Consider the following 27,046-nt stretch of genomic DNA (forward strand, 5'->3'; position numbering starts at 1 on the left):
ATGTGCTGCCTGCGGTCGTGGAGCCAAATCCTCCTGCCAGTTTTTATCTCTCTCTTTCTCATCCAACTGTTTATCAGCTTCTCAGAAAATAGCTTTCCCCAAATCTCCAGATACAAGAACAAGCACAGACCAAAAGCTATGGATGATGGTAGGTAAGCCGTCCTGAGCCCAGAGGTGTGCCATGGCTTTTATATTTGAGCCTTCCTGGAAGGCTGAAATTTTCACCTCTAAAGTTGCCTTTGGGTGTTGACGGTGTTGACTAAAAAGATGCACAACATGTGAGATACTAATGAAGTTTTTGAGGGGCAAAATAAGGACTGCAGCCTGGGAGACAGCACCTCAGATAGCTCTGAGAGACCACTCCAAAGAAGCATTGGGGAAGGTCAATATATAAGGTTTTGGTGAAGGGGGAGCTCAATGCAATCAAATGCTTTCTTTACAAGAGGTTTTCTGCCAGTCACCAGGAGCTGATGTCACCATGAAGGGATTTAGTGATTTTTCTATATATGAAGAGATGTAAGGATTAGGATTATGAAATCAGTTTGTGAAAATATCTAACTATCTAAAGACCTGTCCCACCAGATTCCTTGGAGCACAGAGTGCCTCACTCCACCCTGAACTCCTTCAGGGGTGTTGAAGGTCAACAGCCGCAGCACAGGGTTCAGTCTCCTCAGAGGCAGACGGCAAATGCCCTTGGCAAGTGCCAATTTGTAGTTGACAATGGGAAGACATTTGTAAAAGATCTTCATGTTTTTGGTGAAATCCAGTTAAATTGGGGTCTTCCCAGGTGGCTCTGGTAAATGGTAAAGAATCCACCTGTAATGCAGGAGACAATTCTTGGGTTGGGAAGATTCCCTAGAGTAGAAAATTGGAACCCACTCCAGTATTCTTGCCTGGAGAATCCCCATGGACAGAGGAGCCTGGAGGGCTACAGTCCACGGGGTCGCAGAGTCAGACAAGACTAAGCACGCACACAGTCTTTTTTTAGTGTTTTAAGGTCTTAACTAATACATTCTTAGTTTGGGTTTTATCAAGTCAGTACTTTGGTTTAGAGACTTCCCTTGATTCCCCTCCCCAACAGAAGAAACGCTGAAATGTTAAAAGCCTTACTGAGTTAAATTTATGAACCTGGAGATGAAGTCTCCAGTATCCTAAACTGGAATTGTATAGATAGAATAAGGATGAGATTTGAACTACTTGGAAAATGCCCTATAAAGCCAAGGTTGCCATTTTTATGAAGACTCTGAGACAGAATAATTACTGCTTTCTGGTTTTCAGAGCCAAAAAGATAGTATCTATAACCAAGTTTGTCTTCCTTCCTAAAACCGAACCGAAAGCTCTTAGCTTTGCCCTGAAATGAGAAGTTCCTTTGAGAGGGTGGGGGTTGGGGGCGGCTGAACCGGAAGACCTGGCTTGCTTCCTTGGGTTTCATCTCTCCTGTACATGTTTCTCTCACTTAACCTCGCAATCATTCCTATACATACTTTAAGTGAAACAATGTTCTCTTACCACACCTGCCACATTCTCCCCACAAAGAGTGCCTAAAAACATAGGCTGAACGTAGAAACAAATCTTTCCCTTTGTCGCTTAGCAAATTGGAGTCATACTAGAATTTTTTAGAAAACCATGTTAAAATACTGAGGAAGAGCAAAAAGGAGGAAACAAAAATAAATCAAGAATCATAGATGACAGCCATGAAATTAAAAGAATGCTCCTTGGAAGAAAAGCTATGACAAACCTAGACAGCATATTAAGAAGCAGCGACATTACTTTGCCAACAAAGGTCTGTCTAGTCAAAGCTATGGGTTTTTCCAGTAGTCATGTATGGATGTGAGAGTTGGACTATAAAGAAAGCTGAGCACTGAAGAATTGATGCTTTTGAACTGTGTTGGAGAAGACTCGAGAGTCCCCTGGTCTGCAAGGAGATCAAACGAGTCAATCCTCAAGGAGATCAGTCCTGGGTGTTCATTGGAAGGACTGACGCTGAAGCTGAAGCTCCAATACATTGGCCACCTGATGTGAAGAGCTGACTCAATTAGAAAAGACCCTGATGCTGGGAAAGCTTGAAGGCAGGAGGAGAAGGGGATAACAGAAGATGAGATGGTTGCGTGGCATCACCAACTCAATAGACAGGAGTTGGAACAAGCTCCAGGAGATGGTGAAGGACAGGGAAATCTGGTGTGCTGCAGTCCATGGGGTCACAAATAGTTGGAAATGACTGAGTAACTGAACAAATCGATAACAGAGTCTGGTCTTCTGCCAGCTTGGTTCTGGGGCTGACCAATCTTGGTCAGTGTTTCTAAGAAAACAACTTCTCTTTTGAAGGGAAGACCTGGTTCAGCCTATTTCTGAGCCTCTCCTGAGTGTTGGCTTCTTAGCGTGGGGTAATTTCCCCTTTGAGCTCACATTCAACCTTCCCCTTTTATAAGCATGTGGTTTCTTAGACATGATACTTTCACTTCCAAAACCTCTTCTAACCTCTCACAGGAGATTTCCACCTCTATCATTTCTTTTTTTTTTTTTTTTAAACTTTACATAACTGTATTAGTTTTGCCAAATATCAAAATGAATCCGCCACCTCTATCATTTCTAACACTCCGAGTGATAGACCTTCCCACAGGTACCCACAGGACTCTGTGAATGATCCCACATCAAGTGAGATCTCCTACTAAGTGGGTTACTTTGATCCCCAGAGCTTTTAACCCTGATGTTCACTTACATTTGAGAGTTTAGTAAGCAATATCTGAAGAAGTTCTAGTTTACTCTTGGTACTTTGAATTAAGAATCTTCTTCTCCAATACCTAATGAGTGAACAAAAAAATACTAAACTGTAGAGAAGTTCTCTTACTGGGAGCAATCAGACAACAAAGGGCAAACATGGAAAGAAATAGAAGACTCTGGATCAGAAGAGAACAGCACAGCATGGCCACACTCCAAATGCCACCATCACCCCTTAGAAATGACCCAGTCACTAAATTCCAAAAATGTTCATTAGTACTCCCGGATCTAGAGAGATGCAAACTGATTGGGTGTCCTATTTTTCACCCTGTTCTGAAGAACAGAGAAATAGTTACAGAGAAGAAATAAGGAAAACAGAGAAATTGAACAATGGATCTGACTCTGATGGAAACACAAGTTCCTGGGCTATACACTGGATTTAGGGAGCAGATCAACAATTCAAAGATATCCCCTGTTTGGAAATTAGCAATTTTAGCAATTAGCTAGAGTGAACCCTGGCAGTGGAAAAATGACAAAAGCTCAGAAGAGAGTATAGAGTCCAGATACCATAACAAAGTCTGGTGGCACAGACTCACATGAGTTCTCTCCCTTTGTCAAATGCTTAGAACGGCCAAGTGAAAAGAATGTGCTGTTGTGTGTGTGCTCAGTCATTCAGTCGTGTCTAACTCTTGGCAACCTCATGGACAATAGTCCACCAGGCTCCTCTGTCAATGGAATTTTTCAGGCAAGAACACTGAAATGGGTTGCCATTTCCTACTCCAGGGGTTCTTCCTGACTCTGGAATCAAACCTGCATCTCTTGCATTTCCTGCATTTGCAGGTGGACTCTTTACCACTAGCGCCACCATAAAATATGGTAAAACTAGTTTGTCAGAAGAAAATTTTCAAGGACAGTCGTAAGGTGGCCAAGATGTCACTTATACTATGTCAGCACACATGGAAGTTCTGAAAGAAGCTGTCAAAGCATTAGTAAGGTGAAAATGGACAATATAGAACCTAAGCAAACACTGCACAGCTAACAGTAAATAGTGAAGGACTACATGATCATGTGGGCTTCCCAGGTGGCTCAACAGCAAAGAACCCGCCTACCGATGCAGGAGATGTGGGTTTGAGTCCTCGGTTGGGAAGATCCCCTGGAAGAGGAAATGGCAACTGGTTCTCTAGTATTCTTGCCTGGAAAATTCCATGGACAGAGGAGCATGGTGGGGTACAGTCCATGAGGTTGCAAACAGTCAGACACAGCTGAGTGACAGCACACACATATGGCCACATGCAGAAAAACAGATAAACTGCCCTAGAAGAAAGCAAAACTCAAGGAACAGATGACAGTCTCCCCCACAAGGGCTGAGCTAGGAAACCACCAAAGCAGAAACAGATTCGGTGAAACATATCTCAAAGTCAGAATGAGATGACAAGTCAGGCCTCTCTCCAAGGAAATAAAATGAAGGCTACATATTTGAAAGGGAGGCAAGGCTTGCAGGTTTTCTCTTTATTTCTATAGTATATATTTGTTTATTTCTGCTAATGGTGAATGCACCAAGAATATCTGTCATGCAGACTCTACATATACTTATTATATTGGATTCTGGTAGCTGCCTCCTTCCTCTGCTCTCTAGCATAGCATGTACTGATATCTGGGGTGAGCTGGGTCTTCACTGTCTTCCTCCTGGTAGATTTCTCAATCTTTTCTATCACCTGGGTACCTCATTCCTATGTATAACCTATGTTATATGTAATCAGAGTGACTTCTGTCACTCTACAGACCCTCTCTGAGAAACGTGTGCTCAGGGATATTGTTCAGCAAAATGAAAATGAACTAAGGGGAAATGTGGGGTTCAAAAAAGAGTAGTAAGCAAAGAAACCAGTGAAACAGAATTAATTATAAATGATTGATTGCAAGTTGATAGCAATGTAAATGCACTGATAGTCTAATAATAATTGATAACTAATAATTATTAAAATTCCAGATGACTTCTTCCTGGGGAGTGGTGTGGGAAGGGAAAGGAAGAAAGTTAAAGCACATTAAGATCCTTGTATAGGTGGAGAATGTAGATCTTGATGAATCAATGATAGAAAGAAGAATATAAAACATATCTCAAAAACTTTTAAGGAAACAGAAACAGGTGTGACTGCAGGGTGTGACTAGAGGAAATAAAGGAACAAACAATAAATTGATGAAATAATATATACACTGCAAATGCTAATGAAAAATAAAGCAAGTGTAGCAACATAGTTAGATAAAAACAGAATTTAAATAAAAAATATTTAAGGAGAATAATAAGCAATATTCCATACTGACATACAAACAGCTCAATACATGGAGATGACATTATGAACCTAACAATATAATTTTGAAATATAAACTATGAAATAGAACTACTTTCTAGCCAAAGCTGATAGAAACTTGAAAAAGCACTTAACAAATTAAAAAGCCCATGGACTCAATTTACATGCCTATATAAGAAATCAATAAAGTAAATAAAATATAAAGAGGTGGTCTAGAGAATAGTAATATATGAAATCTTATTATCCATTGCCTAAATTTTTCTCTTACCTGTTTATCAAAAAATTTTGATTCCAAAAATATTTTTACTCATCCTAGATAAACTTGTCAGATTCAGTTGTTCAATCTTTTAGTTATTAATTATTTGCAATGCCAATCAAAAATAAAGCTTTTGCTTTGATATGGGGTATAATATATTTTGATGCCTGGCGTCTCTAGGTATTTGAACTTGTGATCCCTCATGGAAGAAGAGAAGAAGACCAAGGATGGAACTTTATGGAATAGCAACATTTTAGGCATAATTAGAGCAAATGGAACCAACCAAAAAACTCAAAAAGAATGGCCAGAAACATTCCAAGAGAACTAGGAGAGAGTGATGCTGCAGGTATTAGGAAAATTATTCAGGAGGACAGAAGTGATTAGATAGAAAACAAATATACACAACAATCAGTCTTTAGAGTACAGGGAGAATCTGGCCCTGAGAATGCTGTGGAAATAGCTGGTGTCTCTTTCTTCAGGCACAGAGGAAAAGAAGGAAAGAACTCATTGCTTCATGTAGCCGATGGTCATGTAGGTCAGCTGCCCTTCACTGGTTTTTCAGTAATAGGAAGAAAGACTACAAGAAGGACCACTGGTTAGTTCTACAAAGACTTAGTCTAAATCTCTAAGATGGACCCAGATCAGCTCATTCCCTGACCTGAAGTGCAGGCTGCAGAGAAAGGAATGAGGCCATAAGGAGCAAATAGATTTGGAAAACGATGGAAATGTCATGAAAAGTAAAAGTCTGAGTCATGCCAAAATGCGAACGAGAGGAAAGGAGAGACGATTCTAGTCTCTGACTAGATTTAAGATTTTTAAGTATTTAAAAATTTAAGATTTAATGGTTGCAGTCCTCTGTAATGATGGCAAAATTCAAATTTAGATCATGGTAATAATTTGTTTAAAATAAGATGAAGCATCAGAATTTCTCTGGATGGTGAAATTTCAGCTGACTTTTGATTTTTATGTATCCTTATTTCTTATATTGAATATGTATCACTTTTATAATTACACAAAGATAAAAATCGTATTTAAAATTTTGAAGAGTTAGAGACCCCTAACCTTCAAGTTCCAATCTGTAAATCATGGAAGGAGGCTTCTGATTGGTCTGACTTGGTCAGATTCCTTCTCCCTGGATCGGTGAGTGCGGTATGGGATTAGTCCAATTTGCTTCAGAGGTGTAGCCTTCGATGTCTGGTGGGACCAGGGAGTTAGTGTAGGAGAGGGAGGTTGTTTTTTTGAACTTTATTTGTCTCATCGAAGTTGGATGATGCTATCTCATTTTTTTCTGAGTTTAAGAGGAGAAAGTAAGAAGGAGTTAGGGTTTAAATAGTATCAATGAGAAAGTGTCTAGACTTATGAAAATAATAAAGGAAAATGCTCCAGGTATGGATACATTTGCCATGAAACAGGAATGACTTAACAAAATGCATTTTATCTAAAATCGAGCAATAAAAATATTTATATTTTTGTACTTAATTTTTTTTTCAGAATGTGCTGCAGAGAATGATTGTCAATCATGTATAAACAGAAAGAAAGTAAGTTAACTTTTATATGAAGAAATTGTCTTGGGAGTATTATAAAGTCATGTAATTTACAGTTGTAGTCTAAAAGGTAGTCCAAACTTCATTTTACACAGTTCTTTAATAATAGGAATGACTGGTCACAGTTATTAAGATGTATTTCTGCATTTCACACCATTCCTTGAGAACCTAGAAATAAAAGAAAAACTTAGTGTGAACATGTACTTCCTTCTAGAAAATTATACTTCAAAAACAAAATAATTTTTTGTTTGAAAAAATTATAATTCAATTTTTTATTATTTTTAAATATAAATTTATTTATTTTAATTGGAAGCTAATTACTACAATACTGTAGTGGTTTTGCCATACATTGACATGACTCCGTCATGGGGGACATGTGTTCCCCATCCTGAACCCCCCTCCCACCTCCCTCCCCATCCCATCCCTCAGAGTCTCCCAGTGCACCAGCCCCAAGCATCCTGTATCATGCATCGGCCTGGACTGGTGGTCTGTTTCACTTATGATAATATACATGTTTCAATGCCATTCTCCCAAATCATCCCACCCTCACCCTCTCCCACAGAGTATAATTCAATTTTTAAAAAGAAAAGAAAAAACACACTCTGTAGTCTGGTTCAAAGTCCATCTCCACTTGAGAAAAGTTTGCCTTTCCCAATAATTCCACAAAATCCCATGATGACAAGTCTCACTCCCACCACTGTGGAAGCCTGTTCTTGTGTATACAAGACTTTACTGGTTTGTCTTTGGCTGTGCTGGGCCTCCGTTGCTGCTTGGGCTTCTCTTTGGTTGTGGAGTGCACGGGCTACGGTCTCATGGTGGCGCTCAGGCTTCACCCTATGCTGGCTTCTCCTGTTGTGGAGCACAGGCTCCAGGGCGTTGGGGCTCTCAGCGGTTGTGGCACATGGGCTCTGCAGAGCCCATGACGCTGTGAGCTCTAGGCTCCCGGGCTCAGCAGTTGTGGTGCAGGGGCTTAGTTGCTGTCAGGCATGTGGGATCTTCCTGGATCAGAGATCGAACCTGTGTTTCCTGCACAGGCAGGCAAATTCTTTACCACTGAACCACCGGGGAAGCCTGAAACCTGTTCTTTTTTTTATTATTATTAATTGGAGGCTAATTACTTTACAATAGTGTAGTGGGTTTTGCCAAACATCAACATGAATCAGCCACGGACTAACTTGTGTTCCCTATCCAGAATCCCCTTCCCACCTCCCTCCCCATCCCATCCTCTAGGGAGCCCTGAGTACCCTGTCTCAATGCATAGAACCTGCACCGGTGATCCGCCTCACATATGATAATATACACGTTTCAACACTACCCTCTCAAATCATCCCACCCTCGCCCTCTCCTACAGAGTCCAAAAGACTGTTCTTTGCATCTGTGTGTCTTTTGCTGTCTCACATATAGGGTCATCGTTACCATCTTTCTAAATTCCATATATATGCGTTAGTGTATTGTATTGGTGTTTTTCTTTCTGGCTTACTTCACTCTGTATAATAGGCTCCAGTTTCATCCACCTCATCAGAACTGATTCAAATGCTTTCTTTTTAATGGCTGAGTAATATTCCATTGTGTATATGTACCACAGCTTTCTCATCCATTCGTCTGGTGATGGACATCTAGCTTGCTTCCATGTCCTGGCTATTGTAAATAGTGCTGCGATGAACATTGGGGTACATGTGTCTCTTTCAATTCTGGTTTCCTCGGTGTGTATGCCCAGCAGTGGGATTGCTGGGTCGTATGGTGGTTCTATTTCCAGTTTTTTAAGGAATCTCCACACTGTTCTCCATAGTGGTTGTACTAGTTTGCATTCCCACCAACAGTGTAAGAGGGTTCCTTTTTCTCTGCACCCTCTCTAGTATTTATTGCTGAAACCTGTTCTTTATTCTACTATAGCTTCTGTGTCTAAAGCCCTCCCTTCCTATATAGATTTTTACCTGTTCTTCAAAACTCAGACAAATTCTTCCTATTTTCTGAAAGAAATCTTACATAGTTAATCAACTAGGAGTGAGTACTTTCTCTTATGAACTACTATCACATTTATTATCCGTTCCACTCCTTTCAAAATTATATTTTTCCACTTAGAGACTTTTTTTTTTTTAAATAGAGTGGACATATTGTATCTGCTAGTTACATTTTCAGCCTCTAGAAAACAATACTTTAGGGCTTCCTTGCTAGCCCCCAGTGGTAAAGAATCTGCCTGCCTATGCAGGAGACACCCAGGTTCAATCCCTGATGCAGGAAGATCCCACATGCCACGGAGCAACAAACCCCCTGCACCACAACTATTGGGCCTGTGCTCTAGAGCCTGGGAGCCACGATTACTGAGCCCACGCGCCCCCAGAGACTGTGAAAAGTCACCACAAGGAGAAACCTGAGCACTGCCACTGGAGTAGCTCCCGTTCGCCAAAACCAGAGAAAAGCCTATGCAGCAATAAAGACCCAGTACAGTCAAAGTAAATAAATGAATAAAATTATAGAAAACAATGCTATTTATATCAGTGTAACCTAACCTCTATTATCTCTAACACTTGGCCTTAAATAATTAGTAAATACTCTTTATCCTCTCTATGTCCACTACTATAAAATCCCTCTTTGCACAATAAGTACCTTCCTCCTCTCTGCATTTTTTTCCATTCTAATGATACTATCCATCAGTCTAAAGTCTGTTAGCTGACTTCTCACTTGTCACTCTCTGAAGGGTCTCTGGTTGGCATGGCTTTGTGTTTATACAGGTCATCTTCCTTAGCTACAAGAAAAAAAAATCCTGTAATTTGTCTTAAATTATGCATTAGTAATTTAGAGAGGTTGAATATATTCTACAGTTCTTCTGGGTAATTCGAAGTTCTGCTCTTTGAAGACTTTTTAGCCTCAGTTAAGGAATTAGATCTCTTTGTGGTTAAGTGACAGACACCCAGCTCAAGCTAATTTAATCAAAAGAGAATACATTGACTCACAAAACTCGTAAGTCCAGGGTGGCCTTGACTTCACACACAGCTGAGTCTAAAAGGCTGTTATTCACATTTCCTGTCTTTCTTTTTATCTCCCAGCTCTGCCTCCCTCTGGATGTACTCAATCGCTTCAATCATGTCTGACTCTGCCATGCTATGGACTGTAGCCCGCCAGGCTCCTCTGTCCATGGGAGTCTCCGGGCAAGAATACTGGTTTGGGTTGCCATGCCCTCCTCCAGGGGATCTTCCCAACCCAGGAATCGAACCCAAGTCTCCTGTGTCTCCTGCACTGCAGGCAGATTCTTTACCGCTGAGCCACTGACCTCATTGTGTTCTATGGTGAATGAACATTCCACAGAGCCGGGGAAGAGGCAGGCTCTTAGCAGATCTCTCCCAATGTCTATACAATTCCCCGGAAGATTCTGATCGACCCTACTTGTCTCTCCTGTCCAGTTCAGCACTAGTTACTGGGCCAGAGGAACGGGCTGCTCTGGGTGCCATCACCCGCATCTGGTGATTCCAGTAGGAAGAAAGTGCTGGAGCGGAGCTGGCTGATTGCTGTAGCACCCCAGAAAGTTGGGGAAGAGCTCCACAAAGGAAAGAGGGTACGGTTACCACAGGAAGCAGGGTGGTGAAGAAGGCTAGGCAGACAGAGAAGAAACAAAGAAACTACCTTAGGCGCCTGTTTCATCCTTTGACCTTTAGGAGGCACATATTCTATCTTCCTCATCCCTACATTTTAAAAAATGCTCCTGGCAAAATAATGCATCTAGCCCTCAAGTAAAATTGGAATTATTCAGAATCATTGTCAGTTATTGCCTCCCACTCCCACCCGGCTATAACTTTGGAATCTCAGGGAAATGTGCAGATATTCCCTGACCAGGGAGTAAGTTATTGATCACCCAGTCTGGCTGCTGCCCGCCCCGCCACCCCCGACCCCCTGGCTCAACCTGCAAAGCAGGTCCCTCTTCCACTGTTCCCTAAGCTCCTATCAAAGAGAGGGGCAGGGGAGAAAGTCTCTTCTGGGGGCTGCACTGCCTTAGAAGCTCACATGCTGTGAACCTGGTGTCCTGGGCCAGGGCACCAGCCTGGTGCTGAGTGACCACAAGCTCCTCTCTGACAGGTTCAGGTTTTTCCTGGCAACTCATCTCCCATAAAACCCTTCTAGAGCTGCCCCGATGGTCCAGCATTTAAGAATCTGCCTGACAATGCAGGAGACGTGGGTTCGATCCCTGGTCCAGGAAGATCCCACATGCCGCAGAGGAAATAAGCCCCTGTGCTACAACTGCTAAGTTGCCCTGGAACCCGTGCACCACAAGAGAAGCCACCGCAATGAGAAACCTGTGCACCATGATGAAGACCCAGCACAGCCAAAAACAAAACAAAAAACCCCTGCTAGATGGCATGAACTTGATTCTTAGAAACTTCAAGATCTAATAACCAAGGCCTGAAGTCTCCACGGTGTAATCTTTGATCTTAGCCCTTGACTTTGAAGTTCCAGTCTTTAAGCAAAAGTCCAAGAGGACAGGACCCATTTAGCCTAAATGATTTCAATCTGAAACTTACCTTCACTTGACCTTTGATCTTGGCTAACACAAAACGAAAGCTGACCTGTGATGTATCTCTTGTTCTCAGGAAGTGTCTGAAAAGTGTTAGTTGTTCAGTTGTGTCCTACTCTTTGTAAGTCCATGGAGTGTAGCCCTCCAGGCTCCTCTGTCCATGGGATTTCCCAGGCAAGAATACTGGAGTGGGTTGCCATCTAAGGAGTGACTTTTTACATTGGAATGTATATCCTGCTGGTCTCAGGATATCCAGCAGGAGGAGATTGGGAGGGGTCTGGGAGCAGTCTCATAGGATTGGTTACCAGCATAGAATCAGACTGGTTGCATTAGAACCTACGCTTCCCTATTTACTAGATGTGTGACTTCATGCGAGTTGGTGGACTGCTCTGCGCCACATTCTGCTCCTCTATAAAGTGGACATAACAGTCCATAGCTTATAGGGTTGTCATGAGTGTGAAGTGACTTAATACATATACAGGGCTCAGAATAGTGCCTGTCACGTGGTGAGCCTTATGTAAGTGACAGCCATTTTTACCACTCTGCTGTCCTTATCTTTTTTTTTCTTTTTATTCTTCTAGATTCTGGTCTTATCTCCCATCAGTGGTTGCCACCGTTATACCTTGCTTTTACTTACTTCAACAAGGGACTTAGAATTCAGCTTTCCTATTTACAAGTGATCATCAACCACCAGAGAACAAAAAGGGGAAGGGGGCAAGGCACGGCTGGTTGACAGCACCTCCAGGCCCATGTATAGTAGAAGAGGAACCCCCAGAGGAAAGTGAGAGTGCTGCAGACAAGGGGAATAGGAAAGAGTGTTCGAGGGAGGGACCAAAAAGCAACCTATCTACTGAAATCCTTATTAATGGTCTGTGAAGTAATGTGTTAGTTCACTAGGGCTTCCCAGGTGGCTCAGTGGTAAAAATCCATGTGCCAATCAATGCAAGAGACACAAGAGACTCAGGTTCGATCTGTGGGTTGGGAAGACGCCCTGGAGGAGAAAATGGCATTCCAGTATTCTTGCCTGGAGAATCCCATGGACAGAGGAGCCTGGTGGGCTACAGTTCATGGGGTCAAAAGGAGTCGGACATGACTGAGTACACTCACACAATCTAACAACCACAGAGCCTGAGAAAGAATCCAGGAACATGTGATTCCTTGAGTGACTGCTGTTCAGCAAAATTATTAATATGAAGGAGTAAGGGACTCAGAGAAACTAAGGGACAAGAGCCAAGCTAAGATGTGATCTCGTCCAAAGCCTACACTTGGCCTGAACCCTGGGCAGCCCTGGGGCAAAAGGTTATATAGCAGATTGGTGCCTGCCTTGAGGCAAGCAAACCCATCATTCAGAACCCCGTATACCTGTCAGTTGGCAATGCACAGTGGCTCAAGTGATGAGGAATCCACCTGCCAATGCAGGAGATGCAGAAGACATGAATTTGATCCCTGGGTCGGGAAGATCCCTTGGAGGAGAGCATGGCGACCCACTCCAGTATTCTTACCTGGAGAATCCCATGGACAGAAGAGCCTGACAGGCTATAGTTCATGGGGTCACAAAGAGTTGGATGTGACTGAGCACACCCATGCAACAACACAACATACCTGTCAGTTACTGATGGAGGTGGAAGTAACCTCAGAGGCAAGCTGGTACCTATCCATGAGGACAATGCAAGAAAAAGGGCAGCTTGAGCCACTGTCTGTCACACACTGCAGCTGGGTTTGTGTGCGTGGGCCTGGTAAAGCAGATCTGAGCAGACCACCAGCAGCATCAACTACAAATAATAATAATATGATGATGATGATGATGGCTGTTATAAATTGAATACTTATCAAACTAGTACCAGAGACTTACTGAGATTGTGATTATTATACTTTTTTTTTCCTTCCAACACAGTGTTTTTGGTGCAGTGAAGAAAAGGCTTGCAAAAAAATTTGTTTTCCAAATTCTGAGTGTCCTGTCAGTTGTTCATTTTGGTTAAACTGTCAAGGTGAGTTGTCCTTATTTGAATTTTTATGCACTTTTTAATAACAGACTTGCAAACACTAGTGATTTGCTACAGTTGAAAAATTATTACCTGCAGAAAAAAAAAGAAAAATTATTATATTTACTTTATTAAAATACAGCAAATCTGTTCATTTCTGTTTCCCCTGATTGCTTCCAACCAGCTTCCAAATTGCTGCTGCTAAGTCGCTTCAGTCGTGTCCGACTCTGTGCGACCCCATAGACGGCAGCCCACCAGGCTCCCCTGTCCCTGGGATTCTCCAGGCAAGAACACTGGAGTGGGTTGCCATTTCCTTCTCCAAACTAGCTTCCAAACTAGGTCAACCTTTATTCTGATTGGTGGGTGCCTTACCTTACCGATTGTTAAATACTTCAGATTTCATCTCTAAAATACTCCTATTTACAATGATTATAATCCAGTGAAAGGAGGGTTGTGTTCTTAAGTTGCTTCAGGAACTCCAGGAGTTTCTTATAAGCTAATCCTGGGGATGAGGACATACTGAGCCCAGTGGTGTTATTATAATTTCTATTTTCTCAGCTAATGTGTTTAATACTGAGAATTGCCAATCAAAAAGAATGATTCCCTAGAACTAAACTCATCTCAATCATCAAAGAATCTTTAAATTATATCTGTAATATTGTATTTTTTTTAATTAAAGTGAAAGATTACAAATTTTTCTCACAAACCCATGTTTTCTTCAGATACCATCAGGTAAATTGAATTCATAATTGTTTGTTGCAAAGAGCTGATATGAGTGAGTGACACTTTGTGTATTTAGTATGAATGGGGAACCCCTAGGCTCCTACTTCATCTTCTGCCCTCTGGTTTCATTTTTCAGGTACACCAGGCTGATAAGTTAAATAGTATTGAGAGGAGATTAAGTTTCCAAGTGCTGGAGATCTGATTTCCCAGCAAATGTTGCTTGTCTTTTTGATAAGGAACTCTTGAAACTCAAACAATAAACCGTCCCCCACTACCCACTATTTGTATTTGTACAGAAACAGTAGCCTGAAGGATCTTTTTTTTTTTTTTTCTGTTGAGATACCTCCTGGGAATGAGTTTAGAGATAAAGGAAAAAAATAAGCTAGTGGCCTAATAGTTTACCAATCTAGAGATTAAAGTACTGTTAGTCATTCAGTCGCGTCTGACTCTTTCTGACATGATGGACTGTAGCCTTCCAGCCTCCTCTGTCCATGGAATTCTCCAGGCAAGAATACTGGAATGGGTTGCCATTCTCTTCTCCAGGGAATCTTCCCAACCCTGGGATCAAACCAGGTGTCCTGCATTGCAGGCTGATTCTTTACTGTCTGAGCCACCAGGGAGACAAAGAACATTTTTTAGCAACCCAGATTATTTTCAGATGTTAGTGACGATTGCGTTAAAGATGGTTTTATTGGAGTGTATAATGTATGTTACTGTATAATTTTTAACAATGACCTGTGAATTTGTATTTAAGAATCAGACTGCATGGTAGTAGAAATGATGAAACTATGAGAAATTAACCTTCTATCAGCTTAAAATATAGTTCTTTTCATTCATTTCAGTTGACATGTTTGGATTCCTGATGCTTCTACTTCTTGCAATCATGGTTATAGCGTTCATTTGTCAATTCTGCATTTATCAATATTACCTACAGAGGTATGTTCATTTTATCCTTAGTAAGAAAACACTTTGGAATAATATCACTGAAGAGAATGAGCTAGTAATCAAGGAATGGTTTACTTTTTTCATGTAATAAAAATAATACATGTATCCATATGATAAGGGCACATCACTTTTTCGAAAAGTACAGAAAATTGTCAAATAAAAAGTTTAATTTTCCCACTCCCCACTCCACCTCTGACACCTCCTCTCCAAAAGCGATCCTTTTAGTATGATTCTATTTGTGGTTCTTCTTTTGGTTAACTCCAAGTCTTTGAACAATATGGCTTTTTCTCTTTTTCATGATTTATTGGCTTTAGATATTATCTATCTGCTCCCCATCATGAAAACTGAAAAATGTATCTTGCACGATCCATATTTGTTTTTGTTTTTCCCTGTTACAGGATATTATTACTTTGCTATTTTAGAATTGTAACTATCCTTGTTCACTACTAGCTGTTAAGATGCCTAACATTTCTTCTGTTGGCCATCCTTTTCACTTTGAGGAATCTATTCAGCCCTCTATTTCTCTACCTACCAATACTTTTCCTGTTAATTAAGATCAGAAAATCTGGAAACCTGTTTCCTTCTATTTGTCTTCTTCTCTCTCTAACTCCTGAATTCAGTAAGCTTTCTCACTCATTTGACTTTTTTCAGTGTATAGTATTTGCATTCTGTTCTGTAACTTTATTTATATCTTGAAATATTTACTCTATAATTTGAATCTAAATTTTTTTTAACTATTAAAAAGAATAAAACACATTATGATTGTGTAAATAATGTTTAGGAAAGAACGGAAGTGGAAATATGCTATGCTATGCTAAGTCACTTCAGTCGTGTCCGACTCTGTGTGACCCCATGGACGGCAGCCCACCAGGCTTCCCCGTCCCTGGGATTCTCCAGGCAAGAACACTGGAGTGGGTTGCCATTTCCTTCTCCAATGCATGAAAGTGAAAAGTGAAAGTAAAGTCGCTCAGTCAAAAGGTAGTTCTATGTCACAAACCTGTATTGCTTAACAAAGAATTACCTAGTGTTCCAACCAAAGAGTCTCTTTCTTTACTCTCCATTTCTCAAAATCCTGATACATTTCAGCTTGTTTCATGTTTACATTGTAACTTTCTTATACAGCTTTTGGATTTCCTGGAGTTTTAGCTACCTTTATTATTTCTTGACAAAAAGGACACAGGACACATGTATCTTTATTCCTAACACTGTGATTACTCATTTCAGTCACTTCAGTTCAGTTCAGTTGCTCAGTCGTGTCCGACTTCTTTGCGACCCCATGAATCACAGCACGCCAAGCCTCCCTGTCTATCACCAACTCCCGGAGTTCACCCAGACTCATGTCCATCGAGTCAGTGATGCCATCCAGCTATCTCATCCTCTGTCGTCCCCTTCTCCTCCTGCCCCCAATCCCTCCCAGCATCCGGGTCTTTTCCAATGAGTCAACTCTTCGCATGAGGTGGCCAAAGTACTAGAGTTTCAGCTTTAGCATCATTCCTTCCAAAGAAATCCCAGGGCTGATGTCCTTCAGAATGGACTGGTTTACTCATTTAGTATTTGGTAAAATATGTTCATTTTCTTCTTATAAATATTCTTTTAAAAGTCCTCTGACTTCCTGTTATAATTTACAAAAATTAGTTTCTTTTCACTGCTCTGCTGAGTTAGAAGAACTTTTTGAATCCCATATCTTCCTTTTTTTAGAATTCATTATTTTTTTCTTTTGCTGGAGTGTATTTTCAAGTAACTTTTTCAAAAGGAGTTCACAAATGGTATGGAAAATATTTTCATAGTCCATACACTTTGAGAAGCTTTTCTCCATTCTCCTTCAAGCCAACACAATATTATTTTCTTTCTTCAGTTTGTGTGCCTTTTTCAAGAAGAACCCATAGACAAGATAGAAAGATCCATAGATTAGGCAGAGGTTCATTAATAGGCCCATCTGTAAGTAAAATGTGCCTGGATGAAAAAATAAGTGTTGGCCAAATGTTCTGTTCGCTTACTTAAGACCAGTAATTTGTCCAGGACTTTGTATTTTTCTGGCTATGAGACTTTTTATCCTCTTCTTATTAACATATAAGGAGAAAAGAAACAGTAAGATAGAAGGTAATTCCTTATTCTTTACATCTCATTACAAAAATATACCCAGAAGGAAGAACCAAAAAGTGTACATTACATTTGTGGCAAGAGGCTGTAACAAACTTGTTGCTTTTTAAAAAAATACCTATATTTTCCCCTAGGGCCCCGGTCTTTTATAAGTGTCATCAGTTTTTTGCATAGTTGCTTATCAGTGAAGTGGCTGATTATTCCCACAAGAGAATAGGGGCCCGAGCAAATATCCATCACTGAAGCTTCTGCAGTTTGAATGGAAAGCTCTGAAACCCCTGCAACTATGGGCCAACAACTGCCCTCATTCTGGTTTTGCTCTGCTATTCACCTGCTATCTATCTCTTCTTTTTTCGTTTTCATTTAGAGATCTGTTGTTGTACAGTCACTAAGTCGTGTCTGACTCTTTGTGACCCCATGGACTGCAGCACACCAGGCTTTCCTGTCGTTCACCATCTCCCGGAGCTTGAGCAAACTCAGGTCCATTGAGTCGGTGATGCCATCCAACCGTCTCATCCTCTGTCTCCCCCTTCTCCTCTTGTCCTCAATCTTTCCCAGCCTCAGGATCTTTACCAATGAGTTGGCTCTTTGCAGCAGGTGGCCAAAGTATTGGAGTTTCTGTTTTAGCATCAATCCTTCCAATGCATATTCAGGGTTGATTTCCTTTAGGATTGACTGGTTTGATTTCCTTTCTATCCAAGGGACTCTCAAGAGTCTTCTCCAGCACCACACTTCAAAAGCATCATTCTTCGGTGCTCAGTCTTCTTTATGGTCTAACTTTCACATCCGTGCATGACTACTGGAAAAACTACAGCTTTAACTACACAGACCTTTGTCAGCAAAGTGATATCTCTGCTTTTTAAACACTGTCTAGATTTGTCGTAGCTTTTCTTCCAAGCATCTTTTAATTTTGGAAATCTTATTAATTCCATGAGAACTGCATCCTGTTAGGGAAATTTGTGTTAAGGACTTATTGTGCTTCATAATACAAAGATTCTTCTTGGGTTCCAGAAACATCCATTTTTCAATTAAAAAATGAATGAGTAATGGGGCATTAAAATATTGATTATTACATCTGATCTAATGGTCTTATTATCTAGCAGATATGCTTCTAAGTTAAAGCACTTTTTAAACTTCCAAATGTCAGATAACATAAATGTTTAACTGTTCATGTACTCAATGCCTCCTTGACTCTCATCTGTTTCAGTAAATATTTACTGAGTATTTATTATGCCTTATGTAATGTGGTTGTCACTAGGGACATAATTATAGCAAGAAAAGATAAATCCTTGCCTTCACAGAGTTTACATCCTACTGAGAGAAGATGTGGAGAAGTAAATTAGCAGTTGTTAATTCTATTGCTAACTTACTGAAATTTTAAATGACATTTCATTAATTTTAATTCCATTACCATATCCTTAATCAAACACTTTAAGTCTCCTGATGGATAAATATAAGGAGAATTTAATATGTGATAAAACAATGGTAATAGAACATTACATAAATGTAATCTAATGAAATAAAATAACTCCAATGATAAATTTATTTTCAAAATAAGCCTCACTAATTTCAAATTTATCATCCTTTTGAACAGAACTCCTGTCTATATTGGTGGAAGACCACACACAGTTTACATGCCTCATGGGGGTGATCCTGGCAAGTATTTTAATTTATTGGATGAAATGCCCCATACTCTTTCAGTAACTCACAATTGAAATTCTTCCCCTTACTTATTCCAGGCATCAAAATTAAAGTATGAATATTAAATACTGTTCTCATTTCTAAAACATATTCTTATAACCTCAATAGCTAATCTAAGATGGGTAAAAACCATCATATTGATAGAGAAGACTAAAATTTCCAGTCAGAGTTGGGTATTAATAGCTTTCCCAGTTCCCCCTACTCCCACTCCACAAAAAGAACTCAACAGAAAATTAACTTTGCTTTAAGAAATCCTTGAAGACTTTTCCCAAAACAATTTGCCTTGCTTAGTCGACTGACCCTGTCTCTACTTTTTTTCAGCTTGATTCTTTAAGCCTTCCCCTACTTACAAGATTCCTCCTTACCCAGAACTCAAATCTTAGCTTCCTTCCACTAAACCTGGACAGCTCTGGGTAGGTTCTCACATGCTTGCACCCATGCCTGGACCCTGGAAAGGGAAAGTGAAAGTCGCTCAGTCATGTCCGAGTCTTTGCGACCCCATCAACTGTCCATGGAATTCTCCAGGCCAGAATACTGTGAGTAGCCTTTCCCTTCTCCAGGGGATCTTCCCCAACCCAAGGATTGAACCCAGGTCTCCTGCATTGCAGGCAGATTCTTTACCAGCTGAGCCACAAGGGAAGCCCAAGAATACTGGAGTGGGTAGCCTATCCTTTCTCCAGGGGATCTTCACGACCCAGGAATCGAACCAGGGTCTCCCGCATTGCAGGCGGATTCTTTACCAACTGAGCTATCAGGGAAGCCCCTAGATCCTGGAAGCCCAACTAAAGTCAGAACCATAGCACCCTTGTTCACCTGGATGACTGAACCATAAAATATTGACTGATGAAAGGGTACTGCAAGGTCCTTTATAATTTCCATTAAAAATAATGTCGGGATATCCAGGTTATTGTGCTGTTTTGGGCCTCTGGGACATGATACCATATCTGAATGAGAAGCAGGGTAAAATTTGTATGGTTTAAGGATCAACTGTCAAGCATGTATAGACTCCATTGCTAACCCCTAGCTCTTGTTACATAGAAATTGTTTCAATGGTAACAGGATCATGAACTATTTGGAAAAGCTATTTAAGAGAGTAGCATTAAAACATATACATTACCATATGTAAAACAGATAGCCAGTGGAAATGTACTGTATGATGCAGGCAGCTCAAAGCTGGTGCTCTGTGACAACCTAGAGGGGTGGCATGGGGGGTGGGAGGCGGGAGGGAGGTTCAAGAGGGAGGGGATATATGTATGCCTATGGCTGATTCATCTTGATATGTGGCAGAAACCAACACAACATTGTAAAGCAATTATCCTCCAGTTAAAAATAAATTAAAAAAAAAAAAAAAGCTGTTTAAGGAGAGGAGCTGAAGTGCTGCTTCCTAGGATTGAAATCAAACCAGAGGACTGCAGAGAACGATGTGGCATTTCAACTTGTGTCTATCCACGTTCAATTCCATAGCAACTGGGCCAGGAGAAATGCTTTGAAAAGAGCACAGGGTTGTATGTATGTGGCTGAGTTGCTTTGCTGTGCACCTAAAACTGTCACATTGTTAATTGGCAGTACTCCAATACAAAATAAAAGGTTGGTATTTTTTTACAAAAGAGCACAAGTTTGGATATTTATTCATTTTAGGTAGAAGCAGTTATGTATTCACATTTTGAGAACAGTTAGTTACAGGAGATTCATTGTAAGAATATAATGTAATCAAATTCACAAAGCAGCTTTACTTTTACCCAGAAGAAACTTCTCAGGCTTAAGGGACTGCCTGTATTAAAAGGTTGAATAAAGGAAACAAGACTCTTCAAAAGGAATTCATTGAGCATCCACAGGCTGTCATCAGAGACAAGTCGTCTTGTGGTCACCACCAGATATTTGGCCTTTTTCTCTTTGTTTGACTCACACCCAATTTGATAATACCTTACGTCATTTCAGTCTTAAATATTAAAATAGCAGTTGGGTGGCTCAGCAGTAAATAATCTGCCTGCAATGCAAGAGACGTGGGTTTGATCCCTGGGTCAGGAAGATCCCCTGGAGGAGGAAACAGCAACCCATCCCAGTAATCTTGCCTGGAGAATTCCAATGACAGAGGAGCCTGGTGGGTTATAGTCTGTGGGGTCGCAAAGAGTTGAATACAACCTTGTGACTAAACAACAATATAAAAATCTCAGAATAGAAATCATATGATATTCATAAATATTTTATGTTTAGCATTTTTTTTGAAAATTAGGTAAGTCATCATTGACTTTGCCTAGGAAGACTTTGAAAAGGTAAACTGATTGTCTCTTCTCACAGTGTATAATGAATAGATAACTGAAAAGCTGGATTGCCCAGATAGAGAAGAAGGAAGTTTCTTCAATGGTAAGCTTTCAAATTATATTGCATGAATTTTCTGCATGACTTCCCTCCCTTCTATAATGAAGCTTTTCAGAAATGTAATCAGAGTGGTTCAGAAAGTAAATGGAAATAAAATCTGTGAAATGTAAAGTGATTTTCAGTGCCTGAAACATGAACCAGAAAATGGAGCTATAACAGCTCCTAAGTCAGGAGTTGAAATCTGGGCTCCATTTACTAAGTATGTCATACTAGACCACTAACTTGGCCTGTCTGTGTCTTAGTTTGCTTATTCATTAATACTCTCTAGTAATTGTGACTAAATTAGTCATTTTGTCTGAAGACAAAATGAGATTTTTATGGGCAAAATTTTCAGAATTTCCCTCATGCTCAGTAAGCCCTTAATAGATGTTCACTGTTTCTAGGGGAGTCACAGAACCTCAGCCCTTGGAGACCAATAAAGGTCGCCCTGCTCAGCTCCTGCTCCAGTGCTAGGACCCTCTTGCCAATATTGCTGGCATGTTGGATGGTGAACAGCTGGGGGCTGTCACTTGGATTTAAACAATTAGTCATGTGGCTTTGTGTGGTGTGTGTGCATATACGTTGTGTGCACACACAGGTGCTTGACTTTCAACAGGATGAACACACAGGCATACTTTTATTGTTACCTCCTACATCCAGCATCCGCGTACAGAGAGAGGGAGTCCCTACCTAGAGGCATGCTGCTCCATGAGTCTATGACTCTGCCGTTGTCAGTGCAGGTGAATAAGGAAGGGGGGAAAGAGAATGCAGGTAACTCCCAGAAGCCTGTAGGCCCCCTAGAAGCCAGGATGGTCTCCAGGAGAAAAACTAGAGTTTAAAGGACCGATGACACCTGGATGACCGTCTGTCATACAAACCATTTTGAAAGTAAAAGTGGTAGTACTACCAAGTACGCTGGGAGGACAGGTATACACCAGGAGTCTCGTGCACAGGTGAGCGCTGCAGCCGCGCTGGCTGGTGCCCACCGCTGCGAGGGACACGCGCCTGTCTGTTTGCTGTCGGAGGGGCTGGGTATCTCTACAAACTTTAAAAAAGGAAATCTGACAATATCTGTCGAAACCTTTTTGAGTTACTCTATGACTTGGTAATTCTGTTATTAGTTAATGGAGATGTTTCCCCTTATGAATCGCCAAAATTATACGTATTAGTTGAATCATTTGAAATTTCTAGATTTGTCCATTTGTGACATATTAAAGGAGCAATTGCATATAGTTTAATAAAATGATCCAGAGTTGATCTTGGTGGTGTGGGGTCTGAAACTTATGGAATTTGGAGGCCTTCCTAAAAATTGTTTTTATATCATCCTTTTCTTAATTTTACAAAAATGTTTGATAACACATATTCCCAGGGTCATGAAAGGCCTAGGGCAACTGAGGGCTCCTAAAGCTTACTCTCTACCACACACATATTTTATTAAATGTTTTAAAAAATAGGACACAGTTCTTGTCCAGGCTTGAATAAGAATGGAACTGACATATACTACATTTGGGAATATAATTTAGTAGAAGAGTTCTAAAAATCAGTTTGCTAATATGAATCAAGAACCTTAATCTTTTTTACTCTTTAAATCCCAATAATGTCACTTTTGGGAATTTATCCTTTGAAAATAATCTGAAATAGTTTCATTTTTTAACATTTAGCTCTATGATCCATTTGGAATTAGGCATAATATATGATGTGAGATTCAGTTCAAGTTTTGTCTTTTTCCAAATGGCTATCCAACACAATTTATTTTAAAAGTCCATCTTTACATCAGTGATGAGATGGAATCTTTTTCATACATTAAATTTCCATACATATTTGAGTGTATTTTTGTATATCTATTGACTGCCATTGGTTTGTCTGGCTCTTCATTCCCTAACACCTTAATTAATTATGGAGGATATGTAAATTATTTTAATATCTGGAGATGGTGTTAAGCTTTTCTTCCCACCTCACATAACTTTTTGTTTCCATTTTTTTCTTAATTTTAAGTTCAAGCATAATAAAGATGAGTTGTTTATTCTAACTAGCACGAATGCTGGAAATTTCAAAAAATTAAACATTTGGTATCTGGAAAAGATAATCTTTCTCAAACTTCAGAGGTTCTGCACGTAAAGTAACTCATGATTTTACAGTAATTTCCTCTTGATTTGTTTGAACTTGGTTGTCCTTTCCTGTCCTGTCTTTCTTCCTCTTCCTCTTTTTCTCTTCTTCTTGCTCTCTTTCCTTTTTCCTCCAACCTTCATTTTTTCCTTTCAGAGTAGACTTACCAAAGAAAAATTTGATGATATTAGTATATCTTTTAAATTTAGGTCTTCTTATGCTACCTTGCTGTCCAACTTTTGTAGCAGAGCAGTTTGTTTTGAATAAATAGCTATTGCAGAGGGAAAATGTTGTTTCAGAAGAGGTTTTACTATGCATTTGACCATATAATCATCATAGAAATACTTTCAAATGCATAATATAAAAGTTACAATTTTTAATGCTTTTTGGTTAGATATTATGTTAACAAATAAAACTGTTGAAACATTTAAAAAATAGACGTGATATTCCAGCCCCAAATTGTCTTCTATAAGGCAATATTTTGAGATCTTAAAATAAGACATAAAAATATACTAGCACAAATTATAGAACTACTTTTCAATTCTTGTTCATATCTAACCAGTAAATTTGAAGAAAAGGTAATGAATTCTATTGAGAGGAAAAGAATTGACCCAGGATTGTGAGCAATCAGGACTTTTGAGCAGAGAGGAATAAAGAACTAGAAAGACTGAGATTCAGGGAAGCCTTTGAGTGATGAGAATGGAATGAGAGAAAGAGTATTAGAACAGGGAGCTATCTTAAATTGGGATAGGCTCCAAGGCAGAGTTTTTCCTATAAGAATTTATTGGAGAATGCTCTTAGGAATAACTCATGTGTGGGAGACAGAGAAGGAGACTTGGGCAGGGGGAAAATAGTCATAGAATCACAATAGAGACCTCAGTCAATTTTACGGAGAGTTCTGGAACCTGGTAGGCCTCTCTAATTGAGACAAAGGGTCCCAAACCTCTGTTTCAACTGTCATTAAATGTGGAATGCTCTTCAAAAGGAGACTTAACTTTGAGTGGGGCAGCTCCCTTTGACTGAGGGCAATTACCAAAGAGAGCCTGGCCGCTGGAGGAATGAGTACCCTGCTCTGGAAAGGGAGGTCCAGGCATCGGCCACAGCAGCTGTCATTGATTTGGGGGGATATTGAGATTAGCAATGCTGGGAAGATAGGATTTGAAATGTTCTTCTTGTTGTTCAGTCACTAAGTCATGTCCGACTCTTTGCAACCCCATGGACTGCAGCATGCCAGGCTCCTCTGTCCTCCACTATCTTCTGGAGTTTGCTCAAATTCATGTCCATTGAGCCAGTGATGCTCTCTAACCATCTCATCCTCTGTGGCCCCCTTTCCCTTTTGCCTTCAACCTTTCCCAGTATCATGATCTTTTTCAATGAGTCAGCTTTTCACATCAGGTGGCCAAAGTATTGGAGCTTCAGCATCTGTCCTTCGAATGAAATACTCAGGGTTGATTCCCTTTAGGATTGACTGGTGTGACTTCCTTGGTGTCCAAGGGACTCTCAAGAGGTCTATTACTCTTTAAAAGCACACTCCTCCATTTAAACTTTTACATTTTCTTTACAACCCAAAGGAATATGAACATTTCTTTCAATTATATCTTTCCATTACTGTTATTTTGATTGACCTTATGCAGAGATTGGGCCACATGTGACTATATTTAAATAAATTTTGGAATAGACTTAATTGTGATACCGAGAAGGGAAAACTATGTAAGCAGAAGATGGTAGATTTACTAGGAAAAGAAGGAGATTGAAAAATGGTTGTCTTGGAGAAGTAGAAATAAAAACAGATCTAATGGGACAGAGAGTGGGGTTGTAGGTTTGTCACCAGGGATTACAGTGTCTTCTAGAACACTAAGAGATGGGACAGTTTAGGAATTAACAAACTTTTTCCATACAGGGCCAGATAGCAAATACTTTAGGCTTTGGGCGTTTTCTGGTCTACTCAACTTCCCTACCATTCTGCTACATCAGCCATAGACAATATATAATTGAATGTATGTAACTGTGTTCCAGTAACATTTTATTTGCAAAAACACAAGAGGGTCAGGTTTGGTTTACCAGCCACAGTTCATGGATTTCTGGCTTAGATGATGAGAAAGACCATTGCCTATCTCATTACATTGACTTGTAACAAATATTTTCAAAGATTCCAAATAAAATAGACAAAAGAAGACACAAAAGGAAAGCCCAAATAGGGTAGCCATTATGTAACTAATGATCCCATCAATTTTGTTACATGGTTAATATTGTATACACAGGCTTTCATTTCATGATTTATTAATGTTTCATCTTCCATTTTTATATTCTTACTTCTAAATACTGAGTTTTCTGAGATAGAAGCAAAAATTAATCCAGTCAATATATGCCACCCTGATAAATTCAGACAGGGTTTGGCAAACACATCTTGCTGCTGCTGCTGCTAAGTCGCTTCAGTCGTGTCCGACTCTGTGCAACACCATAGACGGCAGCCCACCAGGATCCCCCCTCCCTGGGATTCTCCAGGCAAGAACACTGGAGTGGGTTGCCATTTCCTTCTCCAACGCATGAAAGTGAAAAGTGAAAGTGAAGTCGCTCAGTCGTGTCCGACTCTTAGCGACCTCATGGACTGCAGCCTACCAGTCTCCTCCGTCCATGGGATTTTCCAGGCAAGAGTACTGGAGTGGGGTGCCATTGCCTTCTCTGAAACACATCTTAAAAAGTAGCTAATCTCATAAGAAATGTAGCAGTAATCCAAAAGTAATAAATTAGACTTCTGAAATATACATGTGATAGGTGTCTTTCCACTTAATTTGTGTGATTCTTGACAAATCTTTTACCTTCTGTACTTTATTATTCAACTGTCCAATAAAAACACCTTTGATACTTTTCCAGAGTTTTGAAATCTACATGACAAATTTTAAACTACTTTGAAAAGGATGTTCAATGCCTTTTTGGAATAAGGCAGTATTTTCCACATTCAAGTTGCTGCCTGGCCAAATCCACAAACAGGAATGTTATTAAAGAAAGTCTTCGTTGGATTGTAGGTGAGATGAGATGACCATAATCATCGCAACTGTGCAACCAATAGAAATTTACTCCAAACTTTCACTTATTCTTATAAATTGGGCCCTCAAATAATAAAAAGGGAGAATAAAAAGAGATGCCTTAATGTCACTTCTGTTTTTTTTTTTTTTTTTTTGGTAAACATATGCTGTTGAATTACCTGTCAAGCATGCCAGAGCCTCATGAGCAAATTTGTGACTGAAAATCATGGAGGTAGATTTAACTTTCTGTTTCTGCTGGTAGAAGAGAGCCGACAGTTAAAAGGCTGAGGGTGAGTGGCAGACAACAATAGCTTTGTTAACCTGACTCTGTAGATTAGATGATCATTGCCCGAAATGCAAACTTCTGGTTGGCTATAAGAAAATGCCTTTTTTTCATTTCACTCACCAGCCTTCTCTCCCCCATTTAAATGGTAATTATACATTTATAATGCATTGCAAATATGTCCAGTTTTCCTCAGAATCTTCTAGAAGCTCTGGAATCTGGTGCTTTCATAATGAAGGTTACTATAACTCCACTCTTTTGGAGTTATTCTTTGCTTGGGAAGATCTGGGTTCTATTAATTTTCTTCTACTTTCACTTGCCCGTTGTTTCCCCCCCAAACTAGTAGGATATTTCCAATCAAATAGTGAGCGCTGGCAAAAGGGAATAATGATATTCAAGTCATGTAACTTTAAGTAATATCTTCTAAGTATCTTTTGATCAACTTGGAAGTTGCTGCATATTTACTTGGTATTATTGCTTTCCCATAAATA

The 27,046-nt window shown here is 40.0% G+C and overlaps 1 protein-coding gene across 1 annotated transcript; it reads left to right on the top strand.

Annotated features, from left to right (window-relative positions):
- PTTG1IP2 (PTTG1IP family member 2) lies at nt 1-26,382 on the top strand. The gene is made up of 7 exons (XM_055589675.1): nt 1-148; nt 6,772-6,818; nt 13,226-13,319; nt 14,879-14,972; nt 18,676-18,737; nt 21,081-21,146; nt 26,121-26,382. The coding sequence occupies exons 1-6, from the start codon at nt 1-3 to the stop codon at nt 21,092-21,094; spliced, it is 459 nt and encodes a 152-aa protein (XP_055445650.1). The 3' UTR covers nt 21,095-21,146; nt 26,121-26,382.
- The last annotated feature ends 664 nt before the right edge of the window (nt 26,383-27,046 follow it).

Source organism: Bubalus kerabau, chromosome 8 (genome assembly GCF_029407905.1).
Source record: "Bubalus kerabau isolate K-KA32 ecotype Philippines breed swamp buffalo chromosome 8, PCC_UOA_SB_1v2, whole genome shotgun sequence".
Lineage (NCBI taxonomy): Eukaryota > Metazoa > Chordata > Mammalia > Artiodactyla > Bovidae > Bubalus > Bubalus kerabau.

Bases quoted from the DNA above. Each gene is read 5' to 3' on its own strand.
- PTTG1IP2 (XM_055589675.1), top strand. From the start codon at position 1: ATGTGCTGCCTGCGGTCGTGGAGCCAAATCCTCCTGCCAGTTTTTATC. The intron at 6,819-13,225 runs GTAAGTTAACTT...CTTCCAACACAG, and splicing joins CATGTATAAACAGAAAGAAA to TGTTTTTGGTGCAGTGAAGA. The intron at 14,973-18,675 runs GTATGTTCATTT...CCTTTTGAACAG, and splicing joins TATCAATATTACCTACAGAG to AACTCCTGTCTATATTGGTG.